Here is a 19,143-nt window from a genome sequence, read left to right as displayed (position 1 = left end):
GTTGAGAGAGTGTCACCTTCCAAAGTGTGGTTTTGGTGTATTTTTTGTGCTTTTAATGCTAACAATTCTCCCTTGCTTCGACAATGATGGTGATGATGATGATGATGGTGATCTTGATATCACCAAGCCTCTCAGGCATGGCCAATGTTAGCTGCTCTGATTTTTACAAACTCATGTGCAGTGAAAAAAAATCAAAGTCCCTTGACTAAGTACACACTTCTGAGACATAGAGTTGGTGCAAGAAACCTGAAACGGCAAATCCACTTCTTGTGAAACCACTTTGACATGTTCAATATGCATAGCCATGTTAAACCATGCTAAGTGTTAAACTCAAGGGGTTTGATTATGGAATAAGCCTCTGAAATATGCAAGAGGCCATGTTAAGTAAAGCCACGTGAAGTGCCCAAATGTGCTGTTATGTGTGTTTTGGAATGGAGGGGGTGGTTTGGGCAGAAAAGGAAGTCCATTTTTGCCATCTGTCTAGGAATAATGCCCAAATGTCCTCCATTTTGATCATGCCTAAGAAACATGCATTTATATTAACATTTTTTTTAAAAAAGCATCAATTTTTTGCGTGTCCTCCATTTTTATAAAATGTGTCCTACATTTGAAATCGTTGTCCTACATTTGTCCTACATTTGTCCCGGTTTGGAGGTCCTGACTTATGGCAACCCTAAGTATACCAAAAACTAATTAGGAGCCTTGCAGTTCTTAAAAATAACTTCTAGGAAGAGAGCTGGGATAAAAATTACAGAGGATATATATGCAGCACACACACACACCTTCCTGTGGTTCCCTTCCATTTCTGTAGGTTTAATGGCTGAATTTGACACATTCCTCTAGCACAAAGGTACCACACTAGATTAAAGCACTGGTGTTTTGACACATTGCCATTGTTATTACACAGATACACAGAGAAGGGTTGTTGAGTCATACTTCCCAGGAGGGTGGTTTTGGGGAAGCAAAGAGCAAATTAATTGTGACTGCTGATTCAGGAAAGGATATATTAGAGCAAGATAGCCAACTGAAACAGCTCCAGAAAACAATACAGAGGTGTCAGTCTGTAGATTAATGTAGAGAGAAGGTGAAAAGCTATTGGAGCTAGAGCATCCAATGATATCAGCAACAGAAGAAGTGAATGGAGTAAGCAAAGAAAGAAAAGCAAAACAAGAAGCAAAAATCACTGCAAAGAGGGGACAAGTAAATTGCTCTGTTGTTCAGGTAAGGTCCAACTCCATATGCAGCAGAGCTTAAACCAGCTATGTCCAGGTTTCCTTTATTATCCCAAACTTCTCTTTATCTATAGTCACACTTTGGAGCAATGCACCATGATCTTTCCTCTAGGATAGGAGTGAGCAGATTGCAGGTCCCCAGGGCCATTTTTGTAGGCTCACAACAACAAAATCCACCAAAACTTTCAGTCATTTCCTGTTTTGAGAAAAGGATTATCCTGGGCCTAAAATGGCCCAGAACTGCCTAAAACAGTGAAGATGACCTCACACAGTCTCTAAAGGATGTAGATGGGTGGCGATTTGGGGGGACATTTTTTTCTTTTTGTGGTGGGGGTGTATGCAGCCCTCATAAGGTTTTCTGATATTATTGCAGCCCCCTTCCATACTTGCCCACTCCTGCTCTAGAATATGTCTATGCTAGTTGTTGCCTGTTGTAGGTGGTTTTTAAGCATATTCTTATCCTTTAAAAGCCTAAAAAGCACTTTTAAGACCCCTGTGGTGCTAAACCCAGTGCAATAGTTTATCAGCTTCAGTAGCAGTCAGCTTTTATTAAAGCGAAAGTTATTTCTAGCAAGGATAAAATATATGGAGAAGCACAAACTATTGCTTTTATGATTGGTAAGTATCAGTAGACTATAGGTTTTAGACACACTCTTGAGAATCATTTCCATGACTATATAGGGATAAATTTTGATAATCCTACCTTATGACCAAAATTTTCATTTTACCATTATACATGCTTTCCATATGTCTGTGACTGAAATTACCCTTAGGTGGGTATAAAACAATAATTCCCAAGAACAGTAGCGGGGAAGAGAATCCCACAAAGCTATCTTTCCACATCTGCAATTTTGACTTTTGCTGATTTGGTTATTAACAGATGTAATTAATATGTTCCCCCTCAGTCCTTCAGCATGGCTCTGCTGGAAGTTGACCATATAGTCACTTTGGAGGACCTAGAGCTGTGGTGGTAAACCTATGGCATGCATGCCCTCTCTGGCATGTGAAGCCATTTATGAGGACATGTGGCTGTTCCTCCTCTTCCCCCCAGCACTCCCGGCCCTTCAAATGTCTCTAGGGAACTCCTGCCCCTGGAAGTCCTATCCCGGAAGATGGAAGTCTTGTCCCTGGAAATCCACCCCTCCTGGCACCGGCTAACACCCGGAGAAGGAATGTCCTTGCTTATGGGCACTGGGCAAAGGTTTGCCATCACTAACCTAGAGATTCCTAGAGAAAACACTTATCCAGATATTTATAGGTCTATTAGTGGGATTCTATGGTCAACTTCCACTTCTTTATACCATTTCCAGTGAATGTTGACCATAGAGTTGCACTGGAGGATGTAGAGATTCATAAGAGGTGGCCTCCTAGATTTTTTTAAAAAAGTTTTTAATAATGTAATTTGCATTTTTTCCATTTTTATGGTAGTTCTACATCTCTAGCTCCAATGAATGGGAATGGCCCGCTGTAGTTCACTAAACAGAATGTATGCTGAAAAGGTTGTTCAGAGAAGTCTGGGTGACATAACTGGAGAACTTTGCATGGTTAGGATTATGTTTATTATTAAAAGGTGTTAGCACCACATTGCAAACTAGTATTACATACTATCTATCTAGATGAGGAGGAAGAGGAAGAAGAAGATGGCTAAAAAGACAAATAAATGGATCATTGAGTAGATCAGGCCTGAACTCTCCTTAGAAGCCTAGATGACTAAACTGCGGCTGATACTTATCATATCATGAGATGATGTGACTCAGTGGAAAAGACAGTAACACTCAAGTAAAGTGGAAGGTAATAGAAAAAGAGGAAGACTACACTACATGTAGACCGACTCAAATCACAGAAGCCATAGCCCTGAGTTTGTGAGACTTGAGCAGGACAGTTGGTGACTGGGGATCTTTGGCTTATAAGGTTGCTATAAGACTAGCCAAAGTCAACTTGGTAACAAACAGCAGAGTGTTGGATTACAATAGGGCTAGGTGGAAAACTACACTGAGGAAGGGCCAACTTTTGCCCCTGTGTACTGTATTCCTTTAACACTTTTGATTTCTTGTTGGAATGTTTATTTTTTTATTATCAATATCTTGTTAGCTTGTTTCTGAAGGAATACAATTATATACAATTATACAGCACTTTCTCCATTTTCAGGGCTAAGGAAGCAGACTTTGCAATGCTAGGGCAACAATGAGGAAATAAGAAATTATTAATAGTCCCAATTCTTGTATGCACCTAGAACCAGTAATGGCTCCTTTTCTGTCAGGACCATGTGGCACACTTGGCCTGGAAATGACATGGTTGTGGCCACTAGGTGGAACTGGAGCAGAGGTAACAACAGTTCAAGTGTCAGGTGTGCACGAGTCAGCATTTGGAAGTTGTGCATCATGGGACGTCTGATGCAACATACAAGTAGGTGAAGTCAGCCAGCAATGCATCATGGGCAATGATATGAGGCAACTGGGGATGAAACCAGCAAGGTTTCATTGGTGGCAAGACACCACATGACTTCACAGAAGACCATCTATATAAGGGAGAAGGTGACTGTCTTCGTGGTTGGGTTGTTGTGGTCAGTGACTGGCAAAGCACTTTGTCTGTTTGCATATAGAGCTGTGAGTATCCAAGACAGCTGTCTGGTACTCTGTGCGATCTTGTATATAGCTTGCAACAAGTGATTAAAGCCCTCGTTGTTCGAGTGAGAGCTTTGCTATCCAGCAGTGTTATTTCTTCAAGTTGGGAGCTCAAGGCTGGTCAGGGGCGTGGGAGGAATTTTTCCTTCTCAGCCTGAATCCTTTGCAGATGTCTCTCCAAAAGCCTTCTCGTGGCGTCTTGCCTGCGTGGATCAACTCTGCACATGGTCATAGTGGACACAGCGCATCTCTCTACGCACCAACATTTTCATCCTGGAGAGAAGTGACCAGTGGGGTCCCCCTGGGCCCAGTGCTATTCAACAGCTTTATCAATGACTTGGATGACAGAATTGGGGATATATCAAATTCGCAGATGACACCAAATTAGGAGGAGTAGCTGATACCCCAGAGGACAGGATCAAAATTCAAAATGACCTGAATAGACTAGCAAGCTGGGCCAAAGCTAACAAAATGAATTTCAACACAGAGAAATGCAAGGTACTGCACTTAGGGTGGAAAAATGAAATGCACAGATATAGGATGGGGGACACCTGGCTGAATGAAACTACGTGTGAAAGGGATCTGGGAGTCCAAGTAGACCACAAATTGAACATGAGTCAACAGTGTGATGTGGCAGCTAAAAAGGCCAGTGCAATTTTAGGCTGCATCAATATAAGTATAGTGTCTAGATCAAGGGAAGTAATAGTGCCACTGTATTCTGCTCTGGTCAAGCCCCACCTGGAATATTGTGTCCAGTTCTGGGCATCACAATTCAAAAAGGATGTTGAGAAACTAGAGCATGTCCAAAGGAGGGCGGCTAAAATGGTGAAGGGCCTGGAAACCAAGCCCTTGAGGAACGACTTAGGGAGCTGGGGATGTTTAGCCTGGAGAAGAGAAGGTTAAGAGGTGATATTATAGCCCTGCTTAAATATTTGAAGGGATGTCATATTGAGGAGGGAGCTAGCTTGTTTTCTGCTGCTCCAGAGACTAGGACCCAGAGCAATGGATGCAAGCTGCAGGAAAAGAGATTCCACCTGAACATTAGGAGGAACTTCCTGAGAGTAAGGGCTGTTCGACAGTGGAACAAACTCCCTCTGAGTGTAGTGGAGTCTCCTTCCTTGGAGGTCTTTAAACAGAGGCTGGATGGCCATCTGTCAATGGGGATGCTTTGATTGAGATTTCCTGCATGGCAGAATGGGGTTGGGCTGGATGGCCCTTGCGGTCTCTTCCAACTCTATTATTCTCTGTTTCTATGGTGTAGCAGTTTGAGCACTGGAACCTGATTTTGGAGGGCAGAAGGTGATTCCATGCTTGGCCATGGAAACCCACTTGGGAGAGTCGCACACTCTCAGGACCAAAAAACCCTGTGATAGGGTTGCCATAGTAATAATATTTCTTACCCGCTTCTTCCATGGAACACAACATCAGTTAAAACATACATCAGTTTAAAAGAATAAACAAAAGAATAAATGAAACATGTATGTATTAATATTCATTGTTTAAAATTTACAATGTTAAACAATTTGCAAACAATTTGAAGGCAGGCACACAACAACAATAACAATCACAATTGGGAAGGGGAGGAGGTATTTGGTATGGACACTTAAGTGCCCTTTTTTTAGTTAGCATTGTCCAGTGTTGTTTCTATTTACAATTGCATTCATTAATTTATTATTTAGTTGAAGACCAGAAGGAAAGTTGATGGAGGCAGATAGATAGGGAAGAGCAGGTAGAAGAGTTTAAAAAGATTTAGAAAGATTAGAAATAGACAGTAGTAGAGGAAAAGATGTTAAGAAAATAAAGAAATAATGGGAAAAGAGCCAAAGAAAATCTTGACTTTTTTTTTTTTTTGGTTATTCTTTTCTTGTATAGAAATAAATAGAACAAATTTAAATAGATTTTAGAAATAACAACAATAGTTTTAGAATATTATAGAAGAAAATAAGGAGCAGAATGGTAATCGTAGGTTTGAAGTTTTTTTATTTGTTAAAAGTTTTATATGTTAAATGTTGTATATGTTTATTTTTATGTGTGCATTATGTCATTACTCAATAAAATTTTAATTTAAGAAAAACAACTGCATTTGTTCATTTATTCAAATATCAGTTTGTTGTTATCGCTGTGCTCCTTCCAACAACTGCAAGACAGACAAGAACAAAAATTAAATGACATAAAGCGTTGTTTAAAAGGATTCCAAACCCGGGGAGTATCTACAGGAAGGACTGGATGGCCCTTGTGGTCTCTTCCAACTCTACATTTCTATGATTCTATGAAAATGAAGGCATTGACCAACTCATAGGACCTCTGCCTCCAAATGAAATTTTCCTTCAGTCCTCCACTTTCTAGTACTGGGATAACTTAAAACTTCAGTTCAACATTTGGAACTAGTTTAGGCATCCAAAGGGGCAGGACAAGCTACCAAACGAATAAGAACACAGCAAATATAAAAGTTCTAGGTGTGAAAGTTTTTCAGTATCTCACTCAAATTTGGGGACTGAAAGAACATCTTATAGCAGGGTAATGCCCTAATTGCACACACACACACCATAGTTAAACAGTGGCCTATACTGTGCGCTGAGACTACACTGTTGTGTTGCTGTGCGTCTTCAAGTCATTTCCAACTTACAGACACCCTAAGCCTAAGGTGAACCTATCATGGGGGTTTCTTGGCTAGATTTGTTCAAAGGAGGTTTGCCATTGCCTTCCCCTGAGGCTGAGAGAGTGTGACTTGCCCAAGGTCACCCACGGGATTTCCATGGCCAAGTAGGAAATCGAACCCTGGTCTCCAGTCTACATAGTCAGGCTGCAATATCTAAATCCCACTGATTTCCAAGTAAATATTCTTAATTCAACTTTGGTTTGAAATCACACTGCAGACATAATCCAGTTTGAGACTGCTTTAACTGCCCTGGGTCCATGCTAGGGGATTCTGGGGACTACAGTTTTGTGAGACATTTAGCCTTCTCTGTCAGAGGGTGCAGGTGCCAAGACAAACTACAGTTCCCAGGATTCCCTAGCACTGAGCCAGGGCAATGAAAGCGGTCTCAGACTGGATTATTTCTGCACATACTGTGCCATCTCCTCCCTCAGTTCTCCTCCACTTCTGCAATATGGCCTTATTCTTCCTTTCCTGCCTCGAAGTAAAAATAAACCAGGCCTGGGTTCCCACACCCAATTTCCTGACCCAAAACCGGCATCCTATTCGTTTCCTGCCTCCTCCTCCCAGGGAAGTAAGTTCTTAAGGAAAAACAAAACAAGACAAACTCTCTTGTCTTAAGGAAATTCTAAAGCACACAGACATTGCACACACACACACCATAACACTGGATAAATTTGTGAGATTAAAAAATACGCCGGCCCACAAGTGTACGCCTGATATGGGATCTTAGGAGTCTTTTGCTCCTAAGGATTGAAAGGATTACAAAAGGGGAAGGAGGACTAGGCGGCATCTGCACTGCAGAGATAGTGCACTTTGACACCGCTTGAACTTTTATGGCTCAGTGCTATGGAATGCTGGGGCTTGTAGTTTGTTGTGGCACCAGAGCTGACAGGGAAGGCTCACTCTCTCCCAAAACTATAAATCCCTGAACTCAGTCCACAGCATGGAACCAGGACAGCTGAAGCATTCTCAAACTGCATTATTTCTGCAGTGCAGATACAGTCTGTGTCAGGTATCTGTAATACTGTATATGTGTGTGTGTGTGTCTGTACATATGTATATTCATGTGTATTCACACACACAATATATGTTTACATATAAACACATTTGTCAATAATACATTTGGATATATATACAAATGAGTCCTGGGACTCTCCCTGATGACTAAATTGAGGCTTTCATACTTTGGCCTCATCATGAGAAGACATGATTCCCTAGAAAGGACAGAAATCCTGGGAAAGGATGTAGTAATATGTTATTAGTATTATAAACTACTGCCCTCCACCTTTCCCAGCATTACTGTCTTTTCTAATGGATCATGCCTTCTCATGATGAGGCTTTAAGGAAATTCTAAAGCACACAGACATTGCACACACACACCATAAAATTAGATATATATATGTATATATATATCTCAAGGTATGTTTGTAGGACTGAGGCGGCAGCTGCACTGGAAAAACAACCATTTGACACCCACAGCCACACACACACACATATATATGTTAAACATTATAATGTTCATATATATATATATATATATATATATTACATTATATTGTTTCATGAACAAACAAACAAAAGTATGTTTCTAGGGCTGAGGCTTCGCTCTGGGCCCCACAACAAACTCCAACTCCCAGAATTCCACAGCAAAGAGGCAAACAACAAGTTAAAGCGGTGCCAAACCGGGTTATTCCTCCAGTGTGGATGCAGGCGTAGCGTTGCTGAGGAGGAGGGCGGTCCCGGAAGGCGCGTGGCGTGGCTTCCCGTGGGCTGGGAGACAGAGAGAGAGAGGGAGGAAGAAGGGCAGCAGGAAGGCGGCGCTCTCCATGCAGAGAGAGTGGGAGAGAGCCAGAGAGGGCAGCGGGAGACGCAGCAGCCCCAGCGGAGGAGGAGGAGGAGGAGGCCCTGGCCCAGGAGGAGGAGGGACCCCGAGGAGGAGAGCCGGGAGCGGAGGAGGGAGGCCTCGGGGCCGGGGCCAGGGCCGAGGCCGGCCACTCCTGCCCCCCGGAGGCATGGAGATAGAGAAGGAGTTCCACCGGCTCGACCAGGCCGACAGCTGGGCCGCCATCTACCAGGTGAAGCCAGGAGGGAGGGCCCATTGTCCGCCTTTCCTGAGAGCATGGACTCCCCTCCGCCCCCTACTCCCACTCTCCCTCTTCTCCTCCTCCTCCTTCTCCTCTTCTTCTTCCTCCTCTTTTCCTCCTCCTCCTCCTCTTCCTGTTCTTTCTCTTCTTCTTTTTCTCCTGCCCTTCTTCTTCCACCTCCTCTTCCTTTTTTCCTTTTCCTCAGGTTTTACTCCTTTTCTTCCTCCTTTCCTCCTCTCCTCCTCTTTTTCTTCTCCTCTTCATTCTCTTCCTCTTTCTCCTCTTTTTCCTCCACCGCCTCTTCCTCTTTTCCTCCCCCTTTTTCCTCCTCTCTTCATCCTCTTCATTTTCCTCTTTCCCCTCCCCTTTTCCTTCTCTCCCTCTTCTTCTTTTTCCTTCTTCTCTTTTTCTTCCTCCTCTTCTCCCTCCTCCTCCTCCTCCTCTTTTTCCTTTTCCTCCTCCTCTTTTTCCTTTCTTCCTCTTCCTCTTCTGCCTCCATGGGCAAAGCTTGGCCCTGCCTTGTCCTTTCCTCTTGTAGTAGCCTTTTTGCCAGGGCAGCCTTGGCCTTGGCTCTCCTTTCCTCTGCCTTCCTCAGCCTCCCATTGGGGATGTGGGCATGCCTCTGGCGCCCTGCCTTCGCAGATGTCCTACCTGCAAAGGAGGGCAAGGCACTGCGAAATGGAGGATGTTCCGCAACTCACACATTGTAAATTCATGCTTCTTAGTCATGTTCAATATGCAGGACATTTTGAAATTCCTCCTGGACAGAAGGTTGAAATGTAGGACGTGCCCTGGAAAAAGAGGACGTCTGGTCACCCTGGCAGCTAGATTGAACATGGAAGGTGTTGTGTTGTTGCTTGTTTTTTGTGTCCTGGGTGGGCAGAGAATTCTTCTTTTAGCTCTCTTGTTGTTGTGTTGTTGTGTGCACCTCATTTCTGACTTATGGCGACCCTGTCATGGAGTTTTGTTGGGCAGATTAGCTCAGAGGGGATTTACCATTGCCATCCTCTGAGGCTGAGAAAGTGCGGCTTGCCCAAGGTCATCCAGTAGTGTTTTTTTACATGCCGGAGCCAGGATTTGAACCATGTTCTCCAGAGTCAAGAGTCCAGCGCTCAAACTACTATGCCATTCTGTCTCTTGTCTTTAGATCCCTATGTTAAGGGAGGATGCAATGAATTCTTGTAGATGCCTTGCTAAAATAATTGATTTTGTTTTTCAGTGCTATTTTTAGCAATCCAGGGTATGGTTGTAATGCTTTGAGCCTTGTATCAGGACACTGGGAGACCAGATTTGGAATCCTGGCTTGGCCCACTGGGCCACCTTTGGCATGTCACACTCTCTCAGCCCCAAAGGATGGCAACAGCAAATTCCTTCTGAAGAAACTTGCCAAGAAAACCCTGTGATAGGTTCATCTTAGGATCACCAGAAGTCAGAAATGATTTGAAGGGACACAACAGCAGCAGCAGCGAAAAGGAGATTCTGTATACAAATGTCTAGAGATGCAACAACAACAATGTGGCAGGATTGTGCGAGAAGATGAGTGGAGCTGTTGTTTCGTCTTTGTCTGCCTCTCTGAGCAATTCCACCCCTCCAAAGTCCTTCAGAATATCTCCCCTCCCTCTCATTGCCAAGGGTCCTGGGGGCAACTGGCTTGCAAATCTGTCTGTGTGCAGTCTGGCTGGAAGAACTGCTTCTCTTCTAGTGCTTCCTTCCCTAATTAGCAGTTTTCTGCACACTGCCCTGGAGCAGCTATATTAATGATCAATGTACAGTAGTCATCTTACTTTGCCTTGAGAAGCAATAATCCTACTAATCTTCCTCCCCTCTTTCTGAAGAACAATGTGATTCCCACTTGCCCTCCTGTACTCCAAGGCTTGGGGGTAAATAACATTTTCTGCATCGGATTCATGATCTTTCCAAATTTACAGAGAGGTTCTGCACAGCGATATTTTGGTGACTAGCTGAGATTTCTGAACATTATTACAGAACAGTACATTCCCACAAACATATTCTGATTTATGGATGTGTGTGTTTCCATGCTGTTTGTCGAAGGGACTGGAAAGCAGTGACTCAGTCAATCACAGTATTTTGAAAAAGAATATTGTGTGAAATGTTTGTGGATAGTCTCGAAACTGGATTTTCTTATTGGTCTAGCATCTGTCAACCTTTGCAGTTGTGATTTTTAAATTTTGAAAACATTGTGCAAAATTTGTAGCCTTAGTCTGAAGATGGGCTGCATTTTTTTAACAAGATTCGTGAACAGTGTTCTTATCAGATAGACTGCATGTTGTAACAGACAGTATGCAGGAATAGTCTAGTTCATGCATACATCTGCCATGGCAGACTTAGGTTAGCTGGTGTCATCATAAGAAAATGTATGGCTCATCCCAGTATTTTACTACCTCAGGATTTTTTGGGCGAATAGGCAATGTGAGAGGTGGAGTAGAACTCTCCTCAATCATCTAATGGGTGTAGAGATTTGTGAGATCTGTTTTAATGGATATTGATGGTGTTTTAGTTCATATGCTGCCAGGCTAAATCAATATGTGAGATTGGTCTTAGCTACTGTTCTCTCTGTAGGGGAGGTGAATGAATTTATCCCTTGCCATGGGGAATTTTGAGAGTGGAAAAGTTGTGAAATCAATTTCTTTCCCTCTGGTTATGTTACAAAGGATTGTGGGGGAGGGAGGGATCTTTTACAAACGTTGAAGAGAAAAATAATAATGTTTATATCATCAAATTAGAAATTTAGACCTAAATCCATTTGCTAGTTTTTGCTAGAGAAGGCAATTACTGAACGCTAATGGGTCTATTCTAGTTGTGATGAGCAAATGGATTTAGGCCTAAAGCTGAAGTTCTGTGCAGAGTTGAGGCACTGTTAAGCTCATTGATCAGGTGGCCCAAGCTAAAATAGAGATTTTAGGGATTGTGTGCGTTTGTGAGTGTGTGTTTGAGAGGGAGCCTCTTCTCGTGGCATTCATGTTCTTCAGCATGACCTATATAGTTGAAAGTCAGTCTAATAGGTTTTGCAAATTTTCTTCTCGCTAATCTGTCCTTGGAGTACACAATGCTCAGAAAGTGACTTTGCAAAGTGTATTAGACCAATGCAGCTATTACTCTTGCTTCAATTTAATTTTGTCCTCTCCACATAGCTGTGCTGAACAGTAGCATGTGGATGGTAAATTATGTCAGCAAAAGTAAAGAAATTAGGTCAAGGAGGCTGCTCTACTCTTGGACCATGTGCTTGGCATAATTTCACTGCTTAATGTGCTAGCATTCTACAGCATTTGTGAGCACTTTGCTGCTAAAAGCATAGTAGGCAAATTTAGAGAAGTACTGTATTGTAGAACTTACTAAAATCGTTCAAAATTTTGTATATTTGTTCAATGATTGTAGCCTCCGGTTCATTTGAGGTCAGTAATAAACACAGGTGACTTTTGGGCATTGGGGAAATCATGTCTGGATGTTTTTCTAATGCACACAACAGTGAAGAACACTTTAATTCTCATCTGCGAGAAGCAAAATATTGCTGTCAATTGTTAGATTCAGATCACTTTAGAGATACTGTATGCTGTTTAAATGATGCATGCATCCTAAGAGTCCGGAAGCTGCACCAGAGCTGTGCTCCAGTTTTTAGGACTGGATTGTGGCTTTGGCGTGGCTTCTGGACTCTTAGGACACATACATCATTTAAACAGCATACCTCCAAAGTGACCTGAAGCAGCTTTATTTTGGCCTGTCTGTATGGGGCCTAAGATAGGCTTCTGTTGGTGTTTGGGAGCTGCTTTACAAAACAGAGATCTGAGCGTCTTGCTAGCCCAAGTAGCAGACAAGAAACCATCAGGATCAGTGGGGATGACAGTCAAATCATGTGTTGTTATGTAAAGCCCCATAATAGTTGTCCCCTTTTTCTCTCTTCTTCTTGGTTAGCCATAAAGCACAGAACCAGGCCTAGGAGTGTATTTGAACAAGATCTTAACTAACCTGTAAATTGCAAATATTAATGTAGAATAAATTTATTTTGTACCATGATTTGTTTGAGGCTCAAGTCATTGGTGGTATTACTGCTTTTCATGTTGCTGTTGCAAAATCGATTCTAAGTAGTAGTCCATTGGTGCAATAACTACTGCCTTATATATGCACACAGCTTCAATCCAAAGTGGGAACCATGTGGCCCTCCGAATGTTGGTGAAAAGCAGCTGTAGTCAGCTTTAAGCAGCACTGTAACAAGGATGATGGTGGGAATTATAATTCACAAAACTGGGTGACCTTCGGCAACTCTCAGCCTGGATGGGAAGGCAAGGGCAAACCTCCTCGGAACAAATCTTGCCAAGAAAAACCCATGGCAGGTTTGTGTTGGGGTTGCCATAAGTCAGAAATGACTTGAAGTCACACGACAACAACAAACTGTGTTACAAGTTGCTTTCATAAGACTTGATTTTGTCTTTTTGACTATGTAGAATACATTAAAATCCAAACTGTGGGTTAGGTCTAGCGTCACGTGTGACAGAACATTTTTCTCTCCTCTGTACCTCTTGAAAAACCAGCCTTCTGGAGTAGATTTTGGGAATGCACAGTGGGCTGCAGTAGGAAGAGGAGATTCTGTGTGAAATGTTACAAAGTTTTCTGATGATTTAAATTTCTCCTTTTGCAAACAATTACATTATTATCAGAGTTTTCCAAACTCGAGCACCAAAGCAATCTTTGTGGCAAAGCCTGTCAGGGACTTAGAACATTTTCTCTCACAAAGCACTTTTTAGTTTTGGAGTCAGCTTGTGGAGTCATTGGTGGTTATTTAGAATATATATACAGCAGCTCCTGTATAGCAACAGCTGTTAACAGTTGTGAGTATTTGGAAGTAAGTCCACACACACACATCCATACAGACAGAATCCATTCCCACACAGATTTTACTAGTTCACTTTTCCACGCAGACCTCTGTGACTGTTGGTCCACACACAAGATGCCAGAAAGAAAAAAATAACAACATGTCTACTAGGGTTTTTGTTTTGTTTTGTTTTGTTTTTAAAAATCCCTGCTTGGTGGTGATTCTCATTTGCCACAAGTTGCTAGCATAGTAGCTATTTATGAGCCAGCATGAAGGGCAAGTTGTAATCATCTGTTGAAGTCTTTTCCATGCCCACTTCCTTTATTTTTGGCTTTAAAATGTTTAGTTTCTTGTCTTTACAAAGTAAGCAAAAGGCTGTATCCATTGCAGCATGAACCTAGGAACATTCCTGTAGAAGCTGAATTTTCAGTGCCCCTCAAAAAGTGTCAGAGGCCTTTGGGAAAGACCAGGAGAGGGGATTGCAATAGGCACAGGGTGCTGGGGAAAAGTGGGTGTCCAGAAGCTTGTGCGATTATTTATACTGGATGTACTTCTGTTGTTTTTCCTAATCAAGTGTTTTTGTTTGTTTGGTACCTTCTGATTGTTGAGGGGAAAGCACCCTTTTGCTATCTTCATAGATATCAATGTAAAATTGTCTGATGAACATGCCAGTGTTCTCATTGATTTAGGATGCTGGAAAACTTTATAGACCTTTATTTCAAGTTCAGACATTTTTAAACTCATGTCACAGCACCCAAAGCCACATTCTGGATGGCAAGAGGAAATTAAGAATTATCTGGATAGCACACAGTCCACCTTCCATATCCACAGATTCAACCATCCATGGATGGTTATTTTTAACAAAAATAGAAAAGGCAAGCCCGGAGTTTGTCATTTTATATAAAGGATACCATTTTACTATGGCATTGTATATAGTAAGACTTGAGTATCCATTAATTTTGATATCCACAGCGGGTCCTGGAACCAAACCTCAGTGGATACCTAGGGCCCACTGTATCATGGGAAGTCTCATGATGTTAGGGTTTATTGGTATATATTGGCTTATAGCAATCCCATGAATTTTATATGGTTTTCTCATGCAAAGTATAATACTGGTATAACTAAAAAGAGCCTACCTTACAAAGGGTCTACCACACATGTTAGTATATACAGACTAGGTCTTTTCATGTTGAATAAAGGGCCCAATGAGGGAACATAAGGAAGGAGTTAGTCCTGAAGGCACTCAGGGGATAAATAGTATTATGGCATCCTATCCATGAGTGTATATTCTTGTAGAGAGAATGCTGGCATTCCCTGGAATATCATATCACTTGAGTAGATTTATATACCACCTTTATTTTTCTTGCAAATAATATTTGAGTTTCTCTTCTTTCCCTGTCCTGGTTGAAGTAAATTACACTTGACTGATAGCAATAGTAATCCTGTATAAATGGAGGAATTTAAAACCAAAATATAGAGAGAAGACTTTCCCCCCTGAAAAATAATAAAAAAAATACCCTGTGTATTACACAGTGTGACAGGAATGAATATGACACAGAGTTCTCAGTGGAAGTACTTTGGCATTTGGGTGCCAGATGGTTTGCCACAAATTCTTCAGGGCATAAGAGTTTGGGAAGCATGCCCAGGACAAAGGCAAAGAATCCAATCTGTTTTCCAGCCTGTACCAGTGTCTTGAAAAATACGTAAAAGAGCTCACCACTTCTCTGAAATCAACAAGGTACTCAGATAAAAACCTGTGTCTTTGCTGTGCTTTTTCTGGCTGCAGATAAGGACTCTTGATGATGAAATGTTCCTCTGTTATGGCATATAGTTACTTGGTAAAATTCTGTACATAGAAAATTAGTAGTCAGGGAGGATGTGACAAGAGAACAATTGTTCCTCACACCTAGTTTTCAGCATCTGAGGTTTCTCTTGAGGTGTTTTCCATCATACCATGCCAATGGCTGCATGTGCAGTGGAATGAGGGGTAGAATAGAATAAAAGAATTGTAGTTGGAAGGGACTCCCAGAGCCACCCAGTCCAACTCTCTGCTGGTGTAGGAATGTACATTTCAAACATCCCAGACAGATGACCATCCAACCTCTTTTTAAAAACCACAAAGAAGAATAATTCACTACCTTCCAAGGTGCTTCATCGAACAATGGTAGTTAAAATGAGGGGTTGTTTGGGCTGTCTTTAACTTTCTGTGGTTTTTGAACTATTTTAAGAAGGTCTCAAAAAATAAAAAAACATTAAATACCAAAATAAAAACATTTTTAAAAAACTGAAACATTTTTGTTTGGGTATTTAACATTTATATTGGTGTACAGTCTGCCTTCAAGGCACCAGATCCCATCTGATTTTGGAAACTAAGCAGGATCAGCTCTGATTAACACTTGGAGGGGAGACTACATCCAATACCAGGTACAGTCGGCTATGTTGCAGAGCAAGGAACTGGCTAAACCACTTCTGAGTATTCCTTGCCTAAGAAAACCCTATAAAACCCATAGGGCTGCATAAGTCAACAGGCAACTTGAAGGCACATATACACACACAGGGCCATATGTGAGAAATGACTCAAAGGCACCTAACAACAATTGTAAGGTGTCTCCAGCCCCTGACATGCAGTAGATAAATGTTTCATGTAAACAAACACAAATGCATACTGTCAGGAAGTATAAAGGTAAAGACAAATATTCCTCCTAATGCTTAGTCAAAATATCCTTGTCAATTGTATATTCAATGAATGTTCAGGTCCTATGCTTTGGAGCTTTGCACATGAAGCCCTTCAGATATTTGAAGATAGCTCCTGTATTCCTCTCAATTGCACCTCCAGACTAAACATATCCCTCAACTGGACCTTAGGTGAACTTCAGGCTTCAGATGGTGTATATTTCGCTTGAATGGTACCTATTTAAACACCTTTGTATAAAAGGAAAGAAAAAAAATGAGCAAAACCAGATGAGAGATGAACCAAAGCTTTTCCTCCTAGTGTGCAAGTTTTTGATTTGAAGGGGATATTTTCTAACACAAAGAAATGTTCCAAAGCAGTGCCTCCCTATATGCAGTCTGAAGTAGCTCAGTTCTCATGCATGTGTAGACCAAGCTTGCAGATCAAAGTAATTGTGGCATTAATTACATGAAAGCAATTAACATATATATATTTTAAAATTGTAATTAGGCACAAGGCAACCTGAACAGCCTTGGGATTGCAAAAGATAGATAAAGAGAAAAATTCCACCCAACTTCATGGCCTTGAGAAAATAACATTCTGAAGCTGCTATGTGTATTGGAAGTGACAGTATGAGGAGCTCTCATTTGATACCTTTCCAGTGCAAACAAAAGTTTGGGATGGGAAATGTTGGTAGGAACTATAAATCCTCCCTTCTTCAGTACAGGCATAGTTGAAATGTGATTTAAGAAGCCTGTGGTTTTTTTTGGGGGGGGGGGGGAGATAGCAAAGCTGTACTGCTAAGCCCACTTGTAAAGAGTAAACCCACTGAAAATATTGAGATTCATTTGGAAATAAACATGTGTAGGATTGCACTGCACATCAAGGAAGGATTTGGCAAGAGGGGTAGACGTTAGGTTAAATGGGAGATCTGGTATGCAATGCTCTTGCAGACACAAGTAATGGTATGTCTTTTAGAAAAATAAATGCCTTAGTGATGGACAGATGACACATTCAGTACACAAATATATCTAGTATATCAGTAGGAATGAAGGGAATTCACTCTCAAGGTAGAGTGTTGTTGAGCAATAGTTGGCAGCTAGAGATAGAAAATTTTGCCAACTATTTTTAGTAGGAGACAGACAGGTATAGGAAGAGAATTCTGAGCCCCAGTAGCAATGGCATATTATTGATGTTCCTAAGATTAGGTAATATAATGATATAATGTGGAAAGGCAGGGTTGTGGGCTGTATAGAACCTATGGTCCTTTTTTCATTAGGGGAAGAGTCTGGGGGTTCTTGAATTCCTGAGCATCTGAACAACTAAGTTCCCAAGTCTCATTATTGCAAAGTCAATTTTTGAAGAAAACACACATTTTGGGTTGTTTATATTTAAAAAATAATGTAACAGAATTCTGCATTCATAAACATTCCTCTTTGGAATAAGCAAAGCATAAAACATATATTTTTTAAAAAGTTTAAAACGGTAATAAACATACTGTAAACATTACAGTATATCTAGTGGTTTTCAGATACAGAAGACAACTCCAAACATTATACATATGAGACACAAAATAATTTTAAAATGCAGACTGATTCTATGTTAGCTTATCCTTGGTGCTAGTGTTCAGGTATACCAAACTCTTTTAACATGCATGATGAAACAGACTAATGAGAAGTCTACTGTGTGTTCTCCTATGAATATAGTTTTGGAAAGTTGTTATTGCACAAGTTATAAAAGGAGAGAGAGAGATCTATAATGGTAAAAAATGGTACTTTTGAAAATAAGCTTGAATTTTATAGAAGATTAAAGACCTACAAATTGTACTACTGTAATTTTGCTTCTTGTAGCCACAGTTTTCTATTGGCCTTGAGCACTGGGAACTGCAATGGATATATTTTTCAATTGTGAGCCAGCTTTTTATGGAATGTGTTCTTTGGAAACATGCATCTTAACATCCTAGTGAGAATCTAGTAAAAGAGAGCGAGGTTTGGGACCTATTAATTTTGTAAGCAACCCTCTAATCTGCCTATAACTGTTCCAGTGTGTTAATTTTAATGGGTTCTTATTTTTAAACGAATTCATCATTTTTGCTAAAAGCTGCAGTGACTCATCCTCTCCAGACTGAAATGCCACATGCAGATTTGTTCCTAAATATTACAAAATGCAGAGAAGTGTTATAAACCTTCTAATTTGGTCAGTTCTTTTTGGGATGACAGGCACTCTTCCTCACTTAAAGGGGAGGGTTCATTTCAACAACAGAATAGACAGTTTAGAACAGGTATATTTTGTCTGCATTACCTTCTTCTGAATCTGAATTTGCTTTTAAAACAGTCTTATTTCCTCTCATTTGAACTGTATTTAAGTGAGGAAAGTAAATTCTTCCTCATTATCATTACAAGGAGTTGAGCTACCCAGATTCAAGCTCTTAGAGGTCTCTGTTGTGGTATCACTGTACAATTAAACCAATATAAGGAGAGATTTCTGGATCAAACCAAAAGGCAATTTAGTCCTCTATTCTAATTATTGCATAGACATCAGAAATAAAAAGGTTCAGAAACAATTGGTAAAACACTACAGCTTTCCAAGAAGCTTTGTCATTGGCCTTGAAGTAGCTATCATGCAGCAAAAGAAACTTCAAAGGGAGATTAGAGCAAGGGACTACAGAGCTCCAGTTCTTAAATGCCTGTTTATCTCAGCACGTTTGAACTGGAAAAGGACACTCTGAATACATTGTATGTGTTAATTAATTTACCTAGTTGAAAATCAATTCATTCAAGATGTGGTGCTGGAGAGCACTGAGGATCCCATGGATGGCCAAAAAAGACAAACAAGTGGGTCCTAGAGCAGAAGCCAGAAATCCCCCTGGAAGCCAAGATGATAAAACTGAGGCTGTCATACTTCAGACACATCAAGAGAAAACAGGACTCCCTGGAAAAAAACAATAATGCTAGGAAAGGTGGAAGGAAGTAGAAAGAGAGGAATGCCGCATGCTAGATGGTTGGACTCTTTTTAGGTATGACTTTGCAAGACCTTGGAGGACAG

At 41.1% G+C, this 19,143-nt stretch overlaps 1 protein-coding gene across 2 annotated transcripts in view; it reads left to right on the top strand.

Annotated features, from left to right (window-relative positions):
- PTPN1 (protein tyrosine phosphatase non-receptor type 1) overlaps positions 1-19,143 on the top strand; it is a 128,381-nt gene that overhangs the window by 11,899 nt on the left and 97,339 nt on the right. Inside the window, exon 2 of one of the 2 annotated variants that reach the window (XM_042462502.1) lies at positions 8,460-8,590. In XM_042462502.1, the coding sequence (XP_042318436.1) occupies positions 8,528-8,590 (63 nt within the window). In that variant the 5' untranslated portion in view covers positions 8,460-8,527. Of the gene's footprint in view, positions 1-8,267; positions 8,591-19,143 lie in introns of those variants that run through there. The other variant, XM_042462501.1, reaches the window with a different exon arrangement.

The sequence above is a fragment of the Sceloporus undulatus genome, chromosome 4 (genome assembly GCF_019175285.1).
Source record: "Sceloporus undulatus isolate JIND9_A2432 ecotype Alabama chromosome 4, SceUnd_v1.1, whole genome shotgun sequence".
Classification (NCBI taxonomy): Eukaryota; Metazoa; Chordata; class Lepidosauria; order Squamata; family Phrynosomatidae; genus Sceloporus; species Sceloporus undulatus.
The sequence above is the reverse complement of the archived record's forward strand: the minus strand, read 5'-3'. Positions and strand labels throughout refer to the sequence as shown.